We start from the raw sequence: 26,460 nt of genomic DNA on the forward strand, positions 1-26,460 counted from the left end.
TATCGCTACGTCGTCTAGATACGGTAAAGCGAATTCTTGCTGTCCCCGCAACACTTTATCCATGAGGCTTGAAAAACAGTATGGCGCGTTCTTCAAACCAAAACTCAACACTTTAGGACGGAATGTTCCCATTGGTGAAATGAACGCCGCATACCTACTAGCCTCTTCTGTAAGTGGAACCTGCCAATAACCCCTGACAAGATCTAGGGTGGAAATAAACTGAGCGCTACTAACTTTCTCAAGGCGCTCCTCGATGTTAGGGATCGGATAAATTTGATCCTTAGTGAAGGAATTAAGCCTGCGGTAGTCGACGCAAGGACGAGGTTCCTTGCCCGGTACCTCAACTAAAATCAAAGGGGAGGTATAATCACTCTCACCTGCCTCAATAACACCGAGCTGTAGCATTTTCTTTACCTCAGCCTCCATAATATCGCTCTGGCGGGGTGACACCCGATACGCCTTGGATCGTACTGGCTCTGTGGAGGTAAGTTCTATATCATGAGTAAGTACAGAAGTCCTACCAGGCCTCTCAGAGAACAGACCTTGAAACTCTTGTAATAGCTGGTGTAGTTCGGTTTTCTGCTCGGGCGACAGCGGTGCTTTACTGATAAGGTCACTAATGACTTGACCGGTGTCTTCCCTGTTCGTCACTGAGCCTAGTCCCGGAAGCTCGACCGGAAGCTCTTCAGGAACGTTTACCATCATGCACACCACTGCTTCCCTTTGTCTATAAGGTTTGAGCAGATTACAGTGGTAAACTTGCTGTGCTTTCCGCTTTCCTGGCAGACTTACCACGTAGTTAACGTCCGACAGTTTCTGAACAATTCGTGCTGGGCCCTCCCACTGCACGTCTAGTTTGTTGTTTAGCGATGTGCGCAATATCATGACCTCATCGCCCACCTCAAAACGACGGGCCCTGGCTGTCCGATCATAATAAACCTTGGCCCTCTGCTGGGCCTTTGTCATTGCTTCACCTGACAACTCCTGTGCCCTTCTTAAGCGTTCGAGGAGCTTAAGCACGTACTCCACCACGACTGGGTCGTCGCCCCTACCTTCCCACGATTCTCGAAGCATGCGAAGCGGAGATCGAAGCGAGCGACCGTACACCAGTTCAGCTGGCGAAAACCCCGTAGCCGCATGCGGCGCGGTCCTTAAAGCAAACATCACCCCAGGCAGACACAGCTCCCAGTCAGTTCGATGTTCAAAACACAACGCTCTCAACACGCGCTTCATGACGGAGTGGAGCTTCTCAACGGAATTCGACTGTGGGTGGTACACTGAGCTGTGTAACAGCTTTACCCCACACCTTTCGAGAAAAGTTGTCGTCAAAGCGCTAGTAAACACTGTGCCCTGATCTGATTGGATTTCCGCAGGGAAACCAACTCGCGCAAATATGGACAGTAGTGCATTAACTATCTCAACTGAGCTGAGTTCTTTAAGCGGCACTGCTTCAGGGAACTTTGTCGCTGGGCAGATCACAGTCAAAATGTGTCTGTACCCCGTGGCTGTTACCGGCAGAGGTCCCACAGTATCAATAACGAGCCGTCTAAAAGGCTCCGTAATGATAGGTACCAATTTCAACGGCGCCCTCGATTTGTCCCCTGGTTTGCCCACCCGCTGACAAGTGTCACATGTCCTCACGAAATGGTCTGCGTCCCGAAAACACCCTGGCCAATAGTACTCTTGCAAGAGACGGTCCTTAGTTTTCTTAACTCCTAGGTGTCCGGACCACGAACCCCCGTGTGACAAGCGCAACAGATCCTGACGATAGCATTGAGGCACGATCAGCTGATCGAACTCCACTCCTCTGCGGTCTAGATACTTCCGGTACAGGACTCCACCTCTTTCCACAAAACGCGCAGTTTTCCTGGCGATACCTTCTTTGACATTGCAGCGTATGTTTTCTAGGCTACCATCCTTCTTTTGCTCGGCTATCAAAGCCGACCGGCTGACTTTTAGCAACCTATCAAGTCCGTCTGACGTAGGCGCGATGAGCAAATCAGTAGATAGCTCTTCTAACTTTCCCGTGTCGGGCGTTTCCTCTCCAGTATCTGGCGCCTTTAACGTTACAGACTCAAGTTTATTCAGTTCGGGCGTGCTCGGAATATCAGCTTGCTGCGCCTCTGACCCTTTTTCGTTGCTTGATAACGTTGGCCCCGCAACTACCGCCTTTGCAGCGAGCTCCCGAACCTTCGATCTGGTTAAGGCCTGAACACTAGCTTCACCAAACAAAAGCCCCTTCTCGCGCAGGAGGTGATCGGACCTGTTTGAAAATAGGTACGGGTACTGGGGGGGCAGCATAGATGACACTGCCGCCTCCGTCTCAAGCGCTCCGAAAGGTCCTTCAATAAGCACTTTTGCTACCGGCAGACACACGCTATGAGCTTCCACGGCTTGCTTGATCCATGCGCACTCGCCCGTGAACATATGGGGTTCTACGTAAGACGGGTGAACTACATCCATCGTAGCTGCGGAATCGCGAAGCACTCGGCACTCTTTCCCGTTCACGAGGAGGTCTCGCATGTAAGGCTCGAGAAGCTTCATGTTCTCGTCCGTGCTGCCTATTGAAAAAAACACAACTTTTGGTGTTGTTTCCGGACACTGCGCCGAAAAGTGACCCGGCTTCTGGCACGTATAACAAACGCCCGCTCGCCTCATCTCGAACCGCTTTCTGCGTTTGGCTGCCGCCGTCTCTTTACGTCTGGTCGGACTGCTTTCACTCGCATCCGCACTACGCGTGTCCCCCTTTAATCTCATGGGTGTGAACTTCGGCCTCTCAAACTTCGAGCCAAATTCACCCTTTTGACCGTCCTTAGCTCCGCGAGCTCGACGCGTCACAAACTCCTCGGCTAGCTCAGTGGCTTTAGCCACAGTACAAACGTCTGGCCTATCCAAGACCCAGTATCGCACGTTCTCCGGTAACCGACTATAAAACTGTTCTAGCCCGAAACACTGCAGAACTTTATCGTGGTCACCAAACGCTTTCTCTTCTTTGAGCCACTCCTGCATGTTTGACATAAGCCTATACGCAAACTCTGTATATGACTCACTTTTGCCTTTCTCATTTTCCCGAAACTTCCGACGGAACGCCTCCGCAGACAGCCGGTACTTTTTTAGCAGACTCGATTTTACTTTGTCGAAATCCTCTGCTTCCTCTCTATCCAAGCGAGCGACTACGTCAGCCGCCTCGCCGGGTAACAAAGTGAGCAAGCGCTGTGGCCACGTTTCCCGAGAGAACCCCTGCTTCTCGCACGTTCGCTCAAAGTTAACCAGGAACAAACCAATGTCCTCTCCAAGCTTAAACGGCCGCATCAGGTCAGTCATTTTGAACAATACGCGTTCTCCTGCACCGTGTGCCTGACTTCCATTACGAGCGCGTTCCATCTCTACCTCAAGACGCTTCATTTCCAAAGCGTGTTGACGGTCACGCTCTTGTTGCTCTCGCTCTTTCTGTTCTTTACGTTCACGCTCTTCTTTTTCTTTCTGTTCTTTAAGTTCGCGCTCTTCTTTTTCTTTTTGCTCTTTAAGTTCGCGCTCCTGTCTTTTTGCAGTCTCCCTCTCCTCCATGGTCTCAAGGCATTCCGACAGCTCGTCATCCTCAGCCTCTAACTCAAGAATAGCCTTTAGCAGTTCTGGTTTTCTGAGTTTGTCTGAGACATCCAGACCCAACTCTCTTGCAAGCTCCAACAATTTCGGTTTGCGCAACGACTTCAAATCCATGGCTGCTCTGAATGCTGCTTTCTCTACTGCTTACTATTGTCTTGCCGCAAACTAACCCGGCAGCAACGACAACCACAATTACCAGCTCTGTTTCTGACACTAACAAAAAGCCTGGCAAAGCTCAGAAGAAGAAAGTCCCGCACTCACCAAACCTCGCAGCCAAGAGTCCAGCGCAGTCGTTCCGCTGCAGGCAACCAGTCATCACACAGGGCTCGTTGCACTGCTCCCGGATCGTCGATGAGCTGCTCAGCATACAGTCAACTGCATCTCTTCGCTGCTGGCCTCCGTTGTCGCGATCTCACCGCTGGCAGACAGTTGTTTGAAGTCGGAGGCGATCCCACCGCTGCCACCAGATGTTTGGATCGCACCGATGGTACGACCTGTTGGGAACTCGGCGCTGACGCCCGTGGTTGTACCTGGGTCGCAAGCCCCAAGGGTAGCGTTGGCCTGGCGGCCTGGGGTACAACTGGAAGCATCCGAAGGTCCCGGCAAAGCATGAGTCGACTGGTAACAACGAAACAACTTGTTTATTTTAACATCGCAAAGAGTTGGCGGTCAGTTTGACCGAAGTAGAGAGACGGGAGAGCACTTTACTCAACAGAAGAAATCGGAGCCCTCCTTTTGGCGTCCGGGGGCAGCTGTTTTTATACTCTCGCAGTTGAGGGCAAGAAGGAACCCCTCAAAAGACGAGCACGTGAATGTACAATGGGCTAATGGTGACGCACACTGTCGTAGCGCTGCCGTAGCACCATGTCGAGCACGATCTCGTAGCACCCTGTCGTAGCGCTGCCGTAGCACCATGTCGAGCACGATCTCGTAGCACCCTGTCGTAGCGCTGCCGGTCGGGCACAATGACTATAATGAGAGGATGATCCCTGCTTTCGCATTGCCTGGTTCGGGCACAATGACTGGAATGAGAGGGTGATCCTTTGCGGTCGCATCGCCGCAGTCGCGCCTGGAAACACCTGCCGATGAGCGTTGCGGCGACGACGATCGGGCCAAAATGTCTGCCGCCCCGCCGCAGTCGCGCCGGCAAAACCACGTGTCGCAGGCGAAACGCAACATGACCCATGATCACATGCATGCCTAAGGAGAATTATAGGCAATCTATGAAAACTTCGCATTTTATCTGACGCTTTGCTTATAGATAGCTTATAGAGTAACTCATGAAAGATCAGCTTATGCTGCCATCTGCTGTCTGAGAAAAAATAAGAGGGCCATATTCTGTAACAGTCACTTCCAGCAGACACTGGTTTGCAAGAGGGCAGAACGCCCATCGATACAGTGGGGCATTGCGCAAGTCACACACATAGAAGTGAAAGTATCCTGGAAAGTTATCAATCAAGAATAGGGCTCCAGGGGAACATTATTTTTAATTTAGCATCCCATACTAAAGCAATGCAGTGCTTGAGTACATACAGTGCCACCCACAATGGCACCATGTGATCAGACACCACCACGTATTCAGACAAAGCAGATCACTAGCAGCAAATAACAGAATAATGTGTGCAGCCTCTTCAGTTTAGTGCTGCATTTCTGGTTGGTAAACGAATCTGAAAACTGTCTGAAAAATGCTATATTAACTGGTGGAGTTTTATGTCCCAAAAGTGCCACTTGGCTGTAATAGATGCTCCAGTTGAGGGCTACAGATGACTTTTGACTGCCCCGGAATTAAAAATAAAAATAAAATGCTGATTTCTTCAAATAGAAGATTTAGGCAAAAAATCTTTGAATCGTCAGAGTGATATGTCCCATTGTGGGTGCTGACAGAATGGCAATGCAAAAGTAGACCCTGGTTTATGAAAAGCTTGTGCCAGCTCCCGCAGGAGGCAGAGAATGTAGTGCACCTTTTGTAAAACACCATCAAAGGAAAGAGACATCTCAAGAAGTTAGAAAATCAACCGGTAATTCCAAAGAACTATTCTGATGCCATGCAGTCACAATTCTAAGAAAAACCGAGAGTTTGGAAACATGAAAAAAAAAAAGAACAGCAATGAAGCAGTAAAAATTCCCCTACTCATGTAGATGTTGACGTCGCAGTTCTTAAAGATGTAGAGAAATCAGAATGTTTGAATAGCTACTTCTGTTTTTACTCCAGCAATCCTGTCTTCTGCCGAAGAACCAATGCTACTCGAAGCGATAGGTGATATGAATGACACTGTAATCAGCGTGTGTGGCATTGAATCATTTCTTCGAGGGCCTGACCCTTCCAAAGCTCGGGGCCCGGATGACTTGCCTACCTTCCTTTTCAGATCATGCGCCGCCTCACAATCCAAGTACTTGAAGTCAATTTTGATAAATTGCTACTGGAGGCTTCTCTCTCTGATGACTGGAAAACAGGTATTGTCTCTTTGCCTGACGTGCGAAGCAACATTTAGAACTATCAACCAATATTGTTCACACATGTTGCATGCAAAATCCTTGATCATATTCTATACATGAGCACTCCAGCACATTTGAATTCCGATTGTCTGACTGCATCCTGCCAAGATGGATTCTGTGACAGGTTTGCTTGCATTACACATTGAACGAAATTCAGACACAATATTGCATCTGCTTTAGATAAACAGCTTTCAGTGGAATGCATCAGAAAGGCATCCGATACAATACCCCTGTCTTGGCTCACTGAAAAAAAAAAAATGCTCAAATATAACATTCACCCATTCGTTGCTTCATGGGTTAAAGATGCTCTGACACAGTGCCACCAGTTTGTAGTAAACAGGTTCAGTCATGCCCACAAGAAGTTTTGTCAGGTGTACATCAGGGCTCCATCCTGGCGTCTCTCTTGTTCTTGTCATACAGGAATAATATTAACGAAGCATTGACACCGCAGTAGAGGCTCTTTGTGGATCGCTGCATATAGGGTGATTCTGGTATGGAGGATGCCAACTTAATTCAGAATGGTCTTGATCAGATTAATTATTGGTGCACTAAATGGCGCATGCAGATGAATGTAATGAAACCAGTCAAGGCAACATCTACTCGAAAAAAGAGCCTCTAAAATTTTTCTTGGTTTGAATAATGATGTAATAAACAAAGCATAAATATTTAGGCATTTGGTACCCTGCAGAACTGCTATGGCAGCAACAGATTAACTAAGTAACTGCCAAGGCAGGAAAGATGTTAGGTTTTCTATATTAAAATCTCTAAAGCATTCAATCAGTCCACATAAATACTACTGTATAAAATTTATGTGCGGTCCATCCTTGAGTATGCCAGTGTAGTGTGGGACTCTCTGATGACACACACCATCAATAAACTGTAGAGAGTACAGAATTGATGCACACAGTATGTGTTAAATAGATAAGATTTAAATTTCGGAGCTAAGGAAAGCCTAAAATAGGAGACATTAGAAGAGTGATAAAGAAGGTTATGCCCAAAGCTTTTTCATTCCATATACCATGGTGAGAATGGTATACAAAGGGACAAGTAAATACTAAAGCTTCATTACTGATCACAACGTATAGACCATAAGTTGAAAGATGCTAAAAATCCTACGAGACAGAGTTGCTTTAAAAGGACTGCTTTTCCAACAACTATTCAAGAATGGAATAGTTTGCTCCAGTGAGCCACTTTTATATAAGGCACTTTTACCTTCTGTGGATTCAACTTTCCAAGCATGAGCTGAATCACATCCTCATCATCTATGGTGATGGCAACATCAGCCTTGATGCCTTTTGGAGGCCCCTTGTACAAATCTCCCTTGCCATTCTTTAAATCCACAGCTGTAAATGCAGGAACCAGTGATGTTGTAAGCATCAAAAACACAATTTCATCCACACAATGAAGCCATTGTAGCAAAAAGAAGAAGAAAAAAGAAACAAAGAGGAAAGCAAACAAAACGCAAGGCTGGACACCACGGGCGCTCTCTGGCTTGTGTTCGGGGTGCTTACCAAGTTGACATATTTAAGTTCCACAAGCTAGTGCTCTAATAAAGGCATCAACAGCTACACTTGCCTAGTTCACACAGCAGTAATTCAAGTTAGCACTACATAATCAGCAAGGTAAGGTCCATAGCCTATGTATCAGGTAGCATCTTTTCATTTTCACAAGAATCCTGATGGCTGCTGCGATCACCAGCTGCACTTATAGCACCAGCAAAGCTATAATACTTTCAGAAATGTCTGAGCTTCAGGGTGGCAGCAAAGTACTGTATGTCAAGTGCTTGTCAGGACAAACGAAAATATTATACATAGTTTTCCTATGTACTAGCTTCCCCTTCTTCAAATACATGCAATACTATAAACAGCCTCATTTTCATTTAGGTATAATTTTCACAAAGCTCCCACAGTCTGCAAATAATTGGTCCCATGAAGAAATTCACTTTGCAAGTCATATCTGATCTTAGGGCACCGTACATCCTTCTTATTTTGAAACTTGGTGCCAGCAAATTATTCCGATAGATCCCCATGAGCCAGGAATGTAAAATATTGAGTAAGAAAATTAAACAGTTTGAAATATTTAAATGTGGCAAGGAAATCTCATTCCATATAAAAGGCAACCGCTCATGCTCTATATCTTCACTGGTATCCTTGCCTCAAAATGTAAAAGCACGATCTTGGTTCATCACAGCATGCATAGTCATTAGAACACCGCAGTTGGAGAATGGTGCACAGGTCAATACACACTCCACTCAGTGGCCTTCTTGCCATCCTTGAGGATGATCCAGTGGAAGATGGTTTTGACAATGCTTGCTATCTGCGGTTCCTGCTTCTGGTACTCAATGAAGATGCCAAAGATGAAGTCAGACTTGATTGTATTTGGGGGCTGCCAAGGAAATTGAAAAAAAAAAAGTATATATGTATATAAAGAACACATATTCAAGAAAATATGCCAAAAACACAAGCATTTGACTTGACTGTACTGCTAGTATCCCAGGAAAGTAAGAAATACAGATATTATATCAACGAACTTGTTTGCTGAAGAACACAGATATATCATCCATATTCATTACAGTGAAACTAGCAGTATAGCAGAAAGGTTATGATGATTGAAGGATAACAATACGTTTTTGTTACAAGACCATATGCCATCTTTTTGACAAGACTCATATATGCGTTCTATACTGACAGATGTGTTTTAGTAAGCTTTATTGCAATACAGATATGTACTATGGCGAGATTATTTAGCAAGCAAAAGTAAAGGTACTAATACCGTCAAATGGAGGCTTCAGGGGAGCACTTGAGATTATAATAAAGCTGCAATGCAGCATTTACAGGGCATCACAGTGGGACCAAAACTGGAACCCGAACTGGTCGTGCATTCCAGCTTTGGTGTCCCAGTGTCTTTTTGGTGTCTGGGAGATGCCATCAAAACATACTAAATAATGCCATGTTATTTACACTTAGCACTTGCGCCAATTCTAACTTTTCTTCCCCATAATACATTGTGTATGTTTCACCAACTTACACAGCTGTGTTGTGGCAAAGCTATTATGGAATGCAAGTAAGACCCCTGTTGTCGTTTGGCCACATGAACAAGCAGTATACAAACCTTTTGGCAATGTGGAACCAGCACAGCATAAAGAAATTAAGGGGGGACATGTGTTTTAAATACAAAATTTAAAAAATCTTCACTCTTTGAGGTATGATGCTGAAAACTTGTATATATATATATGTAATGTATGTTGAGTGCTTGTTCCGAATATGAGGTCTACTTTTGTTTATCTCCATTGGTTGTTATCTCATGCAAGCTTCCTTTAATCTTCTGCAACAATATTGCAACAAAAGTCTACTGCAACAAAAAAAATAAAGGACCTCATTTTCGAAATAAGCACACAATATTACATATATGTACAGGCTTTCAGCAGCATACCTAATAACGATTTTTGGTCCAAGACCAATGCCTCCCCTTACTACTACCTGCTCACCTCATTTGGAGGTGGTGGCCTCTCCCCGTCAGCACTAGCTGCTGCAGCTGCAGCTGCCTCATTGTCCTTGGCCGACTGAACAATTGCAGCCAGCTCGTCCTCTGGGTTCTCCTCCTTGTCCTGCTCCCAGAGCTCCTGAAGCTTTTGGCTGGCCAGCACGTTGCCAGTGATCTTCATCTTGCCAGTCATGAATGCCTGTTAGCCAGCAAAGCACAGTCCAACTCTCTTCAGCTTCTACCGCGCGAGACTAGCAAGCAGAAAATAGGTGCTGAGACTGCTTTAGAGGTCACTGCAATGTTGTGTACTTTATAACCTAGTGTATCTGCAAGAATATGACATTTTTTGTTTTCCACAATAACCAGCTTCAGGAAGAACCTAGCACTATTTCCCAAACAATGTGCAGGGTATGAGTAAACCGAGGTGTTTCTCCTTTTATTTTCAGTTTCAAGCTTTGAAATGTTGACGTGATGAACGACTAGACAACTTGGCATTGTGGAAAAGCCTACCTTTTGATAGCTACTAAAAGATACAGCTCCGTGTTCAGATAAGTTCAACCGAACAGGCATGTCCGGTGACAATCTAACTTTGATCAAAAAATTATGTTTTGTTGCCTGAGTGTCAAGGACAACCAAATAAATCTTGGTTTTACAAGAAAAAAGTTTGTTATCACACACAAGAAAAAAATTAGAAGCAGCTGGTCACAAGTGCTTTTTAACTTTAAAAAAAAAATCTGAATCTTGGTTAGCTTAAAAAAAAAAAAACCTGTTGTGGCTAAGGCTCCAAAAGTATTTAAAGATAGACTGTGGTAAATAGTATTGATTTTAACTATTTACCACTGAGTATCACCTACATGGTGTGGAGAAAATTGTGAAAATAGAACATTGCCCAATATTGGCCAAATTCCAGATTTTGTCCCTCCACATCTGCGAAGAGCAATGTTTTCAATTTGTGTTAGTTGCCTTGACCATGTAGCATTGGCTCATTGCAATTTCCAATGAGCACTCCCCCAGTGATTAAGGCACTACCCTGCAATTGGCAATAAAGAATTCCCTCGCATTCTCTGCACTCTGTTTCTAACAACCTGCACACAGGACAAGCGCTTGCAAGCCCTATATGAAGAACAAGCACTCCAAGCCATCTGACAATGCCCCAGTGTTCTGGCGTTGTGCCCATCCACATATTTTGCAATTCCTGTGCAAGAATGTGCCGAATGTCTTCAGCCATAAATTTTCTGTTTTGCCAATCCTCACTTTCCGAACCCTAGAGAATTTTGGTGCTGTAAAAGAAAGGAACCTGCAACCACGAGCATGCGTAGACCCCGTATGTCACAGCAGTTATACAGTTTATTTGGTCACATTTTTTGATTTGTAATTCCAAAACAACAAGAATGATGGAAAATCTTTTTCCACATTACATTAGTTCAAATCAATAGACCTAATTTTGTGAATTTTCAAGACAATAGATTTCTTAAAGATTTTTAAAGTACTACTAATTTACCAACATGGCCCAAACTTGAGCCCTTCTCATAAATGTTTTAGTATCAACTAGGGCGAAGATATTTGTCTCAAGTTTTAGCAACTTTCATGGCAGCACGCAGGCAAAATTTGAAAACCATGCTCTTCACAGATCTGGACCATGGCCAATATTGTGCAATGTTACATTTTCTCCACATTATGGCAGTGATACATCATCGTAAATAGCTAAATACTACTTACCCACTGTCTATCTCTATATATCTTTAGAGCAGCACCCACAAAAGTTGGTCTTTGTAAGCTAACCAAAATTCGGATTAAGCAAATTAGCAAAAAGGCCTGTATCACACAAATCGAAGAATTCCCTTGCATTCTCTGCACTCTGTTTCTAACAACCTGCACACAGGACATGCGCTTTTAAATTTTTTTTTCATGAAGACAATTTTTTCTTGCAAAACTATGATTGCTTTTGCTGTCCTTAGCAATGGGACAACAAATTATAATTTTTTCATCAACATTAAAAATGGTGACCAGACATGCCCAGCTGAGCTTATCTGAACACGCCCATATGTGGGAGAAGGTGTGCAACTCCGTGGTGAAGCAAAAGTAAAGAAAAATAAAGGGGCGACAGCGTAAAGCCATTCAACTGTCTGGCCTGCTAAATGATACTGCCCGCACAGATGCCAAGCACATGGCCAGCTGGTCCCTCAGGGCAGCAAGTTAAACCTCAATATAACGAAGTCGGTAAAATCGGCAATTTGCTTCGTTAAATCGAAATTTCGTTGTACTGAAATTCGACCTTTTATGCAAATAAGTACAGTCGTCAATCGAGTGCTTTCATGTGCCCTCTGCCCCCGCACTGGGACAACGACGCTACCAGAAAAAGTGCTGGTAGCGGGGAGCGAATGTTTCATCTGCCTCACACTCCAAGGGGTCATCGAAACTCCAGATTACGCAACCTCCAATACTGAACCCACGAGAAGACAGCTTACAAAGTGCCACGCCCTCTCGGCACACCCACTCTATGCACACGTGGCACATTACCTCTAAAACAGGGTGCCCAGCTGGGCTGCATATGCGCTCAGTCGCGCTTACATTCCTGATCAGCCACGGCCGAGACGTGCCACAAATCGAGACGCGCGCCAACTTACCCCTCACTCCGCCCCACCACCCACTCCCTCCCTCCCTCCCTCCCTCCCTCCCTCCCTCCCTCCCTCCCTCCCTCCCTCCCTCCCGCGCGCGCGCGCGCGCGCGCGCACTTGATCGCGTTACCATGAGCTCGCTCCCCTCCCCCTCTTTGCATTTGGTCGTGCCAGAAGACACTCGTGAAGCCCCCCCATCTTGTCTCACCCTCACACAGTTCCCCTCGCACCTAAAGTGGAGAGTGCGCGGGGCCCAATAGGGCATTATTGCACTTGGACTTTATACGGAACATCATGTGGCTCCACTTCGGCGGTCACCCTTGTGGCGCAACACGCGATTTGAGAGGTGCGTTTGCACGCAGCCATTTGTATTTCAATTATTTGACCATCTGCGTCCACAGAAGTTTTCATTTATTGTCTCGGCATTCCATTGCGGTGGCAAGAAAATTTCGTTATATTGACACGTGTACTTATCTTTATCGGGCAACCACGTTTCGCCGCCTAACAAATGTAATCGCACAGCGTGGGATGCGCCTGCATGTATCCGAAGTTTCTGGAAAGTTATCGATGCTTCTATCTGCTGTCTGTTGTCGCCGAACCTTATGTTATCTGATTTCATCACCTGACGCGAATGGTGTAGAACTTTGTGGAAGGCACGCGGGTCCGAACGATTAGTCTGGAACATTCGACGACTGCTGTATAAAAGCGGACGCGCTTGACCCGCTGATCAGATTTTCGACGATCGCCGACTGTGTTCGCTGTTCTCGTTGTGCCTTAAGTGTAGCCTGTTTTGTGGGCACAGGTTCACCCAATAAAAGCTAGTTTTGCCTTTCACAGTATTGCTGCTGTGTTCTTTGACGTCACGACCACGTGACAATATTGAAATCACACACGAACACACTTCGTTATATTGAGGTTTAAGTACATTGTGTTCTATGGACAAGAAGTTACGAAAAGTTAAATACTTTGTTATATCAAGAATTTCATTATATCGAGGTTAAATGTTTAATGGGGTCTTTTTGGAACACTTTAGTGGTTTAGAATAGTGTGATGGGCTATCTATTACCACCAAGTGGTACCATACAATAACAGACTACTACAACAGATTACATATTATGCTGTGGTGGATAATTTTATTTTTTGTTAATGATTACTATTGAATTAAGCAGTGTTACCCTATGTTGTCACTTCATAACTTTTTATTTCATTGTTATTACACCTCCAAGTGCCAAAATAGAGCATCAAATGCCCCAATGAAAATAATGATATTTAAAATGTGTTGCATACATCTTGGAACACTTCTGAACGGACCTGTGCTACAATATTAAAGAATATGTGTAAGCGGTCTCAGTGAAACGAGTTGGAAGGTAGACGGCTAGGTGTTTGGGCTCAGTGTCAGTATGTCGTCATATAGCGGGTTCACTTCTTTTTGCTGTTTTTCATGATGCTTTCAAGATAGATGAATTGGTATGTTAGACAGGAAATAGTTAGTGTTATATGTGACATTTCTGTAGAGTTTTTGCATGAAGTCCACAACTTTTAAGCTTGACAAAACGCACTAAGTAATTGAAGATTTTTGATCCATTCTGACCTGTTTCGAGATTGTGAAGATGCAAGAAATGTGGTGAAACTAAATTTTAATTGACAGAATCAATTGGTGCCAGAAGGGTCAAAGTAAGCTTGTCAACAAACAACATATATTCAATTTAGGCTCTTACTAACATGCACACTTCTGAAAAAGATCTTGAAAAGCCTTCATAATAACATTTAATATTGAAATGCAAACTGCTCTATATTTTAATAAACAATATGTTTTCATATGTGCTTTCTGTTGGGAGATGTTCAGCAAATTTCAGTGACGAATGCATCCTGTAACTTCCATCTTCACCATCAGCTAAAAGTAGCAGTTTTGAAGGCATGGTTTTCCGGATATTAAAGCAATGATTGTGGTAGGTTTTTTTAATGAAGTTTATATGCTTAAGGCATCACAATTAACTCTCCCGAATTTATTGCCACAATAATGATAAGGTAAGTGGTCATTCTGTCTATCTGTCTGCTTAGCGCACATTAGGTTTAACCGCTATAACATACCAAAATGAAAGGACACAGTTACTGTTGAGTGATTAAGACGTTAGAATTAATTATGGCGCATCTGCCATGTGACTACAGCATAACAAAAAAATTATGCAAAACATATCCCTGATGTCTGCACACGTAAGTGAAGCTATCTTAGTTTTGAAGAACAGTGCATTGAAACAGAACACACGGCATGTACAGTGCTCAGCGATAGAAATGCGATACTTGGACCACATGGTGGCCGGTGCTTGTTGCACCACTGGTGACTACTGGGTAACCAATGAGTGGCGAAATGTAACCACCATGCACCACAAATGCTCAAAAGATCATCACAGCAAACCCTGCGACACTTTCACATTCACTCCACCCACATGGCTGATAGTGTCACTTGCCTGGACTGGGACGATGTTATGAAATGCACAAGCTGAGGGAGCGAACACTTCATCTGCCACTTCCTTCAATACGTATCTTAAACACGAGATTACATGAACTATAGCACTAAAGGCATGGGAAGACAGCACACATGAAGCCACAGCCATCTTGGCTAAATCTCTTTGCACCCACTGCAGATTCCCTCAAAGATAGGGAGCACAGGCTGCATATGTTGACAGCCATGTGCAACCATGGCAGGGCTAGAGGAGACATGGAATCACCTGCGCCCCCTCCCCCTCCTAGTGCACACTAGATCATGTTACCGCTACCATTATAATTTAATTTCATTTAATTATAACTCGTTATACTGAAATCTTATAGACACACCTCGTTATATTTAGGTTTAAAATACATGGTGTTCTATGAACAAGAAATTATAAAGATGTCATACTTTGTTATATTGAGAATTTTGTTATATATATGTTTAACTGTACCTCCAAACCACAGGAAGAGGCTAAAGAAGCTTCACTTTTAGGAGTGAAAATAAATTGACGAGTGCGGTTTATTCTTGCAGAAAACATAACAAAAAGCAATTATGTTTCCAGCATGATTTAGGCACTTAGCCCCTCAATAATGACTGGCACAATGATGTTACCTTTAGGAATGGTTATTCTAGTGTTGCTTTATGTATCAAATAGACAGCAATAAACTTAGCTTTTTTGTTTAGAATCACCAAAATGCATCAATGTCTGATTTTCTATGCACCCAATGATATATGCAGCATCTCTCTCTCTCTCTCTCTCTCTCTCTCTCTCTCTCTCTCTCTCTCTCTCTCTCTCTCTCTCTCTCTCTCTCTCTCTCTCTCTCTCTCTCTCTCTCTCTCTCTCTCTCTCACACACACACACACACACACACACACACACACACACACACACACACACACACACACACACACACACACACACACACACACACAACCAACAATCAAAGAAACAGACACAGCAGGCCATACCCTCTGAGCATCCAGCTTTCCACTGAAGATACTATGCAGGATTTCATCCTCCATTATAAACGTGCAATCAGGCTTTCCCTGCTTAGGGGTGCCCAGGTAGACTGCTCCCTTGCCATTTTTCAAATCCAGGGCTGTCAACAGAAGAAATATGAAGCAACACTTTGCTCATTAACTGTTACTACTGTACCTATCAGGTTCTTTTAGCAGAAATTGTATTTGTATGTGTGACCTCTGAGGCTAAAGCAGCTGCTGCATGTCGAGCAAATAGGATTCAGCAGATAAGGACAACAGACAACAAACAAAAAATGCCCTGTTGAATGTACCTCTAAATTTCAATTTGTTGCTTCCCTGTCAAGATTCTGACCCACCAAGAGCCTTCCTCACATACATTACCAACCATATTCCCTCTGAACTGTACTAAAATTGGGAGTATGTGGCTGCCTGTGCCTCATCATGTATCATGTTTCAAAATACCATGATGAAGATTTTTTGCTCCTTTTAAATTAATCTCTCCCTTTGCTAGTGGCAATGACCGCCTTTATATGACCAAGTCCTCTCATAATGATGATGACCAATTTAGAAAATCAAGTTACAACTGTATATTGTTATACTTGGGATGATTTTATGTGCTTTCCCAGGGTTTATACAGGTTTCAGAGACAAAAATTCAAGGGTATTCAAGGAGTTTCAAGGGGCCATCAAAACATTTTCAAGGGTGCAGAGCAGCATCTCATTTAATACAACACTGTTTTCAAAGCACTATACATAGCTTTACTACACTGGAGATATAAAGATTACATTAGAAATGTCCAGCCTTGACTACTTCCTAATAAGGCATGAAGAAAGCAGCATAAACAAGACAGGGAAACAAGCATTGCGTGCAGGTGTCTCACCCACTGTGGGGTTTTTCAGTTCCACGCTAGTTGTTGTATGAAGGAACCTGTGTGCATTTGTGTCAGCTTTAAATTTTTTATACATACCACTCTTTCTAATATGGGAAGTTTTCCGAGTACGCCCTAATCCACCATAGAAAGCAGGTCACCTAATCAATCTTGAGATTGTACTACTCAAGAACTTCAAATGTTTTCAAGGGAAAATAACAATTCCAGCACTTTCCAGGGCCTTAAAAATGTAGTTTTCAATTTCAAAGGTTTTTCAAGGGTTTCAAGGACCTGTGCACACCACGTTTCCATATAAAATGTGATAATGCCCACTGTCGCATCCACTAATCATAAGTGGTAACCTTATAAGTAGATGGAAATAATTAAGTATAAGAAAAGAGTGTAAGAAAACAATAAGAAGCGGAGAGCTCTGATGTATGCGACAAAGTCATTCTAGCCCCGTCATTTTATGTAACAAACTTCAGATATGCCAACCTCTTTTGCAGTTTTTGCGCTGTTTGTTATAAAGAGGTTTGACCGTGCTTTCATTTGGCTAACTGTTTCAGAACACCACTATTGAACAATACCAGAGTGCATTTTTCTTTACTATAACATAACTACTGCAAAAAAATAGAGAAATAAACCAGGACTGTGCTTGTTCTGGGTTTCACAGAGCCCTGTGGAAATTGGACAGCTTTCTACACATAGTCGCAATCAAAACTCCCGAAGAACAAAAGGTCATTGCCACTGCAATATTATATTTTGCTCCATTAAGCAATAAAGGTTGCTCGGTGGAGTTAGAGCTCCTGCACATGTCCCAAAACCAGATGAAAATTCAGGGCTGACCTATCCAGACACTACACTTAAGGGAGATACAGTCGACTTGCATTAATTCGACCCGAACGGGACCGACAAAACTGATTAAATTGTCTGCCAAGTTGAATTAAACAAGAAAATCTTCAAAACACCACCGATTTATTTGACAATATCTGCCCTATTCTAACAAAACCTCGATTCAAACGCATTCCCACTTTTTATGTGTCTAACGTAAAAAAAAATACTAACATAGAAATGATATTAAAACCCCCAAATGTAGAAATCAAATGTGACCCTATCTTCTAGCAAGAAAATTGGGCAAGGATCTATTATGTGTTCCACCACGGCGTCTCCTAAAGCCCGCTTCGCCGCAACAAATGTGTTATGCGGTAAAGCGTACAATCACCTCAAAGGCAGTTTCGTTTCATGTCCAATTACACCGCACAGGCAATTTCCGGCCTAATTTCGTTGAAAAACACCCACACACACACACAAAAGGTGAGTGTTAAATAACCAGACATTGTGAGCTAGGGTTATTGCTTTAAAATCTTTGTAGGGATGGCTGAAAATAAGTGTTTTCAATGGGAGATGGCATGCTATTGCATTAACTGTCCCCAAGCTCTGCTGAGACAGACGTTGCCACTAAAGGGGTTGCTATTGAGCTCACCATAGGGTTCAGGTGTGTGCATGCTGACTGGTCAAGTTCGAATTATCCGGCAAAGGCCAATTTAAGGACTGAAATAACGAAACCTTGGGCCTATAGAAATGCATGAGTGCTGGCCGGAACCTTCGGTCGGGATCAAAATAACCAAAAAATCAAATAAACTGAAGATGAATTAACAGAAGCCTACTGCACTTGCTTTAGGTGAGCACGGTTCCTGGACTGCAAGAGAAGTTTTCTATGTTATCACATCATTTTAATGCAATCAGACAGCTGGTGTGATTAACTGTGAAGCCTCGTTAAACCATAGTTGGCCGGAGCTCGGGAAAAGTACGTACTAAGCGGTAGTAGTGCTTAACCGAAACTGCATGAGACCGCCCACTTACCTGTCAAAAATGGAACTTGGAGAGAATGTGATGAAAGGGCAAAAAACATGCAGTATTTATGCATTTCATGCGACAAAAGTCTGTTATTTTCATTTGATGCCGCCACAGCCTAGCAGCAACGTCAGTGGCCTCAAACTCCCTTAAGCTATGAATCAGCTTTTACGCCAGCCCCCTCTTCTCAGCAAACACCTGCATGAGGTTGATGTAATGCACAGCTTCTGCCACCGCCACCGTGCTGTCGCTTTCCGTGCCATCCTCATTATAGAGGCAATGATGGCAAAAAGTCTGACCTCAAAAAGTTGAACCACGTAGCTTACATATTTTCATGGTCCAAGCAGCACTGCTGAGTGTCTTCTCTTTCGCACTACAAATGCCACACACCGCACACCGTAATCAATGGTAGATCCTTCTCGCATGCCAGTGCAGACTTCATGCCACGTTCGATAGCACGAATGATCTCCAATTTTTCTTTTATGCTGAGCACCCGGTATTTGTCTGTGCTTCGACATGACGCAAGTCTTAGCTTGTATGATGCCACAACACACCACCCCTAGCCAGCAACAATGCTCTCCGTCTTGGCGCCGAAATTGATGTTAATGTGGCTTCACCCTTTCAAGCACCCTCTGCATTTGTGCTTGGAATCCATTCTGATCTCCGAGGCTCTTTCTTCTGTCTGGCCAACCTACTGCCACGATTGCGCTATGAAAAATGCCCACACTATGTGCTAACTGATATGTACGCAATAAGCTGGTACAGTTTATGCAGATACAAAACGCATTATGTTCAATGGCCGCTGAGTCGGCAATTTGACTTTACTACTTTTAAAATAAAACTACTGTTTAACCAGGTACAGTTTAACAAGGTTTTACTGTATTCACAAATATGTGCACAGATGCTTCTGAGAGCTGATTCTTGTACACGGTGAGCTGCCATCCACGTGATTGGAGCAGAAACCTATGAAGAGAAAATCGTACAGGTTCCATGACTGGTAAATGCTGTAGACGATCTGGGCTAAACTCCCAGGCTTTCTCTCACAATTAATCTTTTGTAGTCAAGAAAAACAATGAGGGAATCTGTTCCACTGAATCCATATCAGTCTCCATTCACAGAATTCTGATGCAATCAAGCAGCTGAAAAATCTTTCTTTCGTGAACTACTGACACCTTCAGGTTTTCTGCACAGCCCATTTCGCCTGCTGCACATCCATAAATATGGCATTGTAAACACAAACCATCTTTCATATTCAGCATGTGCCAAGTGACTGAAAACACTGTTCACACGAATGTTTTTGGATCATTTTGGAAGTTTAAAATGCACCTGAATACTTGCAGTTAAGGAATAAACAAGACTGCATAAGAAGCTATAACAATGAAGCATTTGAAGCACTATGTTATACCTGTAAAGAACACCTGAATGAGACATGGCACTATATAACTTACTATACTGCTTGGCAAGTTGCCCGTCTTTCTTGATGTCCCACTGGAAGATGGTCTGGACGGATGCAGCAAGATCAGGGTTGCTCGCAATCTTCTTTTCAAGAGACACAAAAATAGCATCACTTTTCAGAGGCACTGATGACAACGCCTGAAATGAGCCCAAAAATAAGCACGGTCATCAGTGAAATGAGCTCAATGCAGAAAATTCCACATGCAACATGAATAATCTCAGTTTAATATTGCAATATGGTTTACACTTTATCTTTACTCATGATTCTCATGATGTCAGAAAAAAACGTTAAGCACAATGTAAAAAAAAAACTTAAATTCTTTAGGTTATAGGCGTTGGCTCATGGGGGTAAGTTTGCTAAGCCATAACTGCAACTTCTATACGAGGAGGGCCTTCACACCCTTTTAACTACACAGCTATGCCACAGTGCAAACTGCACGAAAAAAAAGAAGCTTTAGGTATGTTGAGAAAAGTAAAAACAGTAAATTAAGACTCAGATCATGAAAAGGTATTTCACATTTTCAGCAATGTTATGATTGTCCTGGACTTCGACCTCTCAAGTGTACAAAACATTCCACTGTGCCTTCCCATGTTGAGATAATTTCTCTCATCCCCGAAGAAATGTCAACCCTCTATGCCCTGAGCATACACAAAGGAGAGGAACCAAAGAATAAGACACAAAGAGGAAGAGGTCGTCGACTTCGCAACCTAACAAAGGCACTGCCACTTCCACAAGCTCCCCAAGTTTCCCAAGGACACATCGACTACCACAAGACCACCAGGGGTTATTTAATGCTGTCCTGGACCCCATGTTAGGCAGAACCGCTCGAGACTTGGACAGAGTCACAACCATGTACCAATGAAGTGAACACATCTTTTATACTTTTTTTCATCATCTCGAAGCCCGCCTTCATAGTCGCCTCCTGATTCTTGTGGTGACGACCCACCTTACCTGATCGAGATCGTATCGGCAATGAATAATGAAATCACAACATAGTCGAACGCTTCAACAAAGAAATGACCTGCATAACAAAGGATTCATTACCAAATTCTTACTGTTTATATGTATTGTGAACGCCTGTACAATGAAGACCACTACAACAAATTTGCCTGTACAACAAAGGAATCTAGGCATCCCTGGCAGCTTATATATTACTTTACAACAAATGCCACGTCAAACAGCATACGAGGCAGTGCCAACGATGCACTAGACAATCGTAATGAAGCCAGCAAGTGTTACAGTCCTGCTGCACTGTTCCAGCAATTGCCAAACTCATCTGTCGTTTGTCGTAACACACCAGTGGGTGCGACATCTGACGAATACATCGATGTTGATGACAACGTCATAATGTAACTAACTATCAACTGATGACATCCTTAATGCCAAAAATTCTGGCATTGAGGCATTCAATAGTGACATTCAACAAACTCCATCTCTACCTTGCTTCACCTTGGCATCTCGCCACAAAGCATGCCATTGATTTTTGTGCAATAAGGTCAGCTGCAGTTGCATATTCCATCAAACAAAGTGTGCGCAAAAAAAATCTGCATATTATTTCACAAGGCCCTCTTGAATGGACTTTTGAAATGCCAGTGCCGCCTGTGGCACCCAAGGAATCACAGGAATATTGAGCGTCGTGTTTTTATGCTTCCATAAAACGAGCCACTGGTATTAGACAGCTGGAAGGGTGGGGGTACTGCCGTACCGCATCGGCAGGAAGAAAAGAGCAGGAAATGCTACGATCTGGCATCTGATCCTGCATGTGGTTCTGTATCATGTATGCTTCGGCTTGTGGCAGATGACGATTCGGGACACATAACACTCATGTGTGAGTAAGCAAGCAATGCATACGATCCACTCAAATCTAAAATTCCATGCTCGTTTGTTTAAAGGATGCCATATTAGTATCAAAGAATAGAGTGTTGCCTGATGCTGCTTTGTTTTACACTGTTTTACACTGTTTGTTAACATTGTCAATAAATGCAAAGTTACACAAGCGACAAGCACTACACAACGGCGCGCTGTCCACTGACAGCTGTTGATAGAGCCAGTAGGCCTAACTCGCTGGGTGCCGTGACGTATGGCGCTTGCAACCTAGCTCGAGATAGACTACTTATTTTGCAAGCGTGATTAACATTTGTGCAATTATGCCAATTGTAAATAAATTTAATTAGTTTTCTTGAGACCATTGGTGTGAAGAGCAAACTAGCAAGGCAAGTCAGCCATGCCTCTATTGAGAAGATCGATGTGATGCTACCTGCCTACGAAGTGCCCTCGCATTGCGGTTCCCAAACTCACCAGTGGTTACATTAGTATTGGGAGCTGCATTGCAGGATAGGTGCACTTTTGACATAACTTTACTCTGTTAGTTGCCATTTCATATCAGAAACAAATTGTAGCAGATTTTTATGTCGCTGTGTGCAGCGATAGATGAAAAAGCCTCGACCCAAGTCCACCAGAATGATTGAACCGGCGAAGAATCATCTTGTCGACACAGCGACCTCTGTGGCAGGAATTGTCACATGCAATCCAGGCAGTGATTTACAGTGGCCATCTAGTCGCTCCGGCCGCCATACAACAATATTCAGACACTTTGTGGGCCCCATCTAGTCAAGACTGGTTGGAAATCGTTGGTAAGTGGCTGCTGGTATACAAGACTGATGCTGGATCCTACTGTGTATCTCTTACATTTATGCTTGCAATGCCTCTAACAGCAGCGGCTAGTTGTGCACAAAGCCAAAGCTTTATGTCTGTAAGTTACTATTTTATGCAATAACCCACAAAGAAATTGTCGCTGAGGATTAACAATGCAACACAACCCATGTGGCTAGAGCACCGATCGAGTCAAAGGCATGAAAGGGTGTCGAAACAAAGTGTCGGCAAAACAAAAGATGACTGAGCAATGGTATAGTCAATTGGAGAACTGTAGTGTGAACATTCTGCGAAAAATATCACAGTTTCACGATAAGGGCAAAGCAATAAATATGATAGCAACATGTTAACATTTTACATGAAGTGCAAGACTTGTAGCTGTAGCGGCAGTATGAATTGAAGTAAACATAAGCTGACTAAGTAAAAATGAGCTATTGTGCTAGAGGCATTTTGTCTGAATGCTGCTATCGAACAATTTCATTTATGTTTATTAATTAAAGCCAACATCTTTCTTAGCGACTTCACTACCACTTTTCCGTATAGAGTATGTTTCAAACCTGTTTCTTGGGCTGATCCCGGAGGTAGTGCACAGTCGCACCAATAAATTTACATCATTTTCAGGTTCGAGCTGCTATTGTTTCTCACTTTTATTATTTAAGTCTGAGAAGATTTAAGATAAAAGGCATGCACTGTCAAAGTTTTGTTTTATGACATTTGTTTGTGGGCTACTATTCTCAAAATTCTGAGGAATAATTTCGTCAAGAATCAAAGACCTACCTAGTGTAAGCAACTTTTGTGATAGAATGGTGTGGCAATATAACCTGCATGTACCGCATGTCATATAGCATGGCGTGGCTTATAGCATACGTATACCTGAATATATACAGAACCCTATGGGGACACCGACGACGGCAAAAATTCACTTGGAGTGTCCATATAATTGCTATCGCAATAAAAAGCAACTGGTTCATCATAATGTGGGCTTACATCAACAAGAAACATTAATGCAGAAAGTCTTAAGAGAGCTATCACCGAAACGAAAGTTGCATGGCCACTGCGGTGATATGATGGAATTATGCAAACATGCCAACACTCCAATAGGACATGCTATGAAACGCAGAAAACTCATGTCATAACTACATGCAGGGCAAATGCATATATCAAAGTGATATGGTGCGGAGACACACACACGCTTTAGTTACACGCACCTACGAGCTAGTGGCTGTGCTCTGATGCAACTTTTCATTTATGAAGCCCTATACATAGTATAAAACTCGACCCCTGTTCTGACAGCATGCATCCAAGCTTTATGCATGTGTCATCACGTATGCCGTTAATACTGACCAAGTGATTAGGACAGATGAAAAGGGGATCCTGCTGCTGCACCTATGCTGCGGGCCAAACAAGAAGGAAACGACTGAGCACTGTCCCTCAAGATTCGCATAATGTGTTGGTGCTGCCGCTTGGTGGCGCATGCTACATTATAAAGCGAGATAGTACTCAGGTTTTAGTAAAGGTTTTTTTCTTCTTCAACCTGCTTAGGCTGCCTTTATAGTGTGTGATCTTTATAACGAAGTGACCTGTAAAATGAAGAATTTTGAAAGTCCCAAGCACTGCTTTATAAAGGCGTTTGACTGTAATTCAAAAGTGCACAATTCAAAGCAACACAGCTACATGCATATAAAATAGGCGCTATGCAAATACTGAAATACAGTAGAGCCTCATTCATATGTTTTGAAAAAAATAAGTGCAAGAAAAAAACGTACTAACTAGAAAAGCGTACGATCCGAAGTAACCAAAAAAATTTGACAGGATCAACTATTGTTGACATTTATGTAATGCAAAGCGTCGTGCGAATCATTGCGGCAGGAGATGCCAACGCGCGTGAAAATGGTAATGCTCCGGCGGCCCGAGATGCGTTTTGTTGTTTTTCTATTGAGTGCTGTTTTAAGAGGGCGACGGGAAACCGAAACAAAATCGAGCTGGTGGGAAATGCTGGATGCCATCGAAGCGAACCGTGATGCCCACATCATGCCACCTGCAGCAGGAAGCGGCAGCGTGTTTGGATTATCGCCTACTAAAAGCGTGCAGTATGCTACCAATAGCACCATGCGCTGTGAAACAGATAAACCAAGATCCTTATCGCAATATGACTGGCGGTGATAGCTGTGACTGCCGTGTGCGACGAACCTGGAGATGACTTGCTGGAACTGAAATGTGAAACTTAGTGCAGGTTGGCATTTTCACACGAGAAGGGCGGGCGAGTATTGTGGTGAAGATGCCATGGTGGGCAGCTATATAGTGTTCTCGATTGTGCGCGCCTCGTAGATTCTCTTGTTCACCTAGGATATAGCTGCCAGAAAACACATTAAACAATCGCAGTTTGGCGACGTGCTGAACATTGGTGCTGAAAAATTTTGTTTTTCGGGAACGTACGAAGCGGCAAAAAAATGCAACTCTATTAGGTCATTCTTTGTGTTCTCGATTGTGAACGTTGGTGCGGGAAAAATGCACTAACGGGAAAATATCAATGAGGTTTTACTGTATACACATCAAACAGTGAATGCTCAATTAATTCATTCGTGAATTGGATATCTAATATGCATTTTTTTAAAATATTCAGCATAAGTGATGAGAGGCACAGCCATCATGGGTGCTTTGACTGTTTTTACAGGCGTGCTGCTCCCAACAGTACAGTTCATGACTGAGTATTGCAGCATTCTAAGCGGTTGCTACAGCCGTGGAGATGCTTCTGACGATGTATCGCTAATGCAGACACTACCAATTGCTGCTAGTGTGTTCATGTAAACTGCCTACTTAGCACAAGAAACTGTATCACAGTCAGCACAGTAGCACAATTAAGCTCCAAGCATGGGTGTCCCTAACTGTATGCATAAACTGCACAACGCACACACCAGTGCTGGGTTGATTTGTGTTTTCGATTTCCTGTCAAAAATGTTTTTTATCTGGCAAAACCTATATGTTGTGGCACCATAGAGCCAAAAGCTTAGCAGCAAGGCCTCTCAAAGTTCAAATTAGCAAGATTTCGCTATACTTCTAGAGGCATGTGCATCGTTTGCTGGCACCAGCAGTCACTACCAAAAACATCTACCGTGGGAGCAGCAGCTGCCGAAGCTGGCTTTGATGGAGCTGAATCCTTTGGCGGCTTCAGCAGCTCCCTCAACCGCTGCATGAGTAGCAGGTTCCCCTTCACTTTTAGCTTGCCAGTCATAAAAGCCTGCAATGCGAGAAAGAACATATTGAAAATGCACACAGGCATGGCAATCCAGAAGACAAGAACAAAGTGCGAGTTAAAACCAGCAGCCAAAGCTTTCTCTTTGGCTATAAAAAAAAAAAAGAAGCTTAGCATGCTCTTGCATCAGTGATAACTCATCAATTTATCTTTACATTTTATTGATCACAGCGAGGGTTCCGAAAAATGTAGAGTCAGGCTATTCAAGAATAAAGTCTGAATGCATTGTGACAAATTCATTGCATAAGTGAACCCACAAGAAAAGCTTCTATATGGTACAATGACTGTAACACCACTTATTGTTAGCTGCATCTTGGCAATGTTCTTCAGCGCAGTGAACATTCTATCTGAACTGCCGTGCGGCCCTTCAAAAGCTGCAGCTACACAAGGAAAACACTGATAAACAGCCGTTACAAATTTGGTTGTCAATAAGGCTCAAGCACACAAATGCCAATGCATACCAGTTATGAGCTACATAACAAATGTCTGCAAAGTTTATGCCTTCAGTCCTCTGCACTCTTGATAACAGTTGTCTTTGTAAACAGTGGGCCCTTAAGAAAAACAGCAAACAACCTTCAAAACCCTGTTAATCTTACCAAAACCTGAGCTTAACTGAAAAGCTCCAAATTATGGGCACGAAGCTTGGAAACTGTTCCTCTTACAAAAAAAAAAAAAAAAAAAAAAACTCATCTTAATGGAAGT

The 26,460-nt window shown here is 43.3% G+C and overlaps 1 protein-coding gene across 1 annotated transcript in view; it reads right to left on the reverse strand.

Moving 5' to 3' along the window:
• Mfe2 (peroxisomal Multifunctional enzyme type 2) overlaps positions 1–26,460 on the reverse strand; it is a 61,859-nt gene that overhangs the window by 7,741 nt on the left and 27,658 nt on the right. The window contains exons 21-26 of the mRNA XM_075681390.1: positions 25,618–25,743; positions 19,846–19,990; positions 15,664–15,794; positions 9,590–9,784; positions 8,349–8,487; positions 7,315–7,445 (exon numbers count right to left, since the gene is read on the reverse strand). Coding sequence (XP_075537505.1) covers positions 7,315–7,445; positions 8,349–8,487; positions 9,590–9,784; positions 15,664–15,794; positions 19,846–19,990; positions 25,618–25,743 — 867 coding nt within the window. The remainder of the gene's footprint in view (positions 1–7,314; positions 7,446–8,348; positions 8,488–9,589; positions 9,785–15,663; positions 15,795–19,845; positions 19,991–25,617; positions 25,744–26,460) is intronic.

This window comes from Dermacentor variabilis, chromosome 2 (genome assembly GCF_050947875.1).
Source record: "Dermacentor variabilis isolate Ectoservices chromosome 2, ASM5094787v1, whole genome shotgun sequence".
NCBI classification, from domain to species: domain Eukaryota; kingdom Metazoa; phylum Arthropoda; class Arachnida; order Ixodida; family Ixodidae; genus Dermacentor; species Dermacentor variabilis.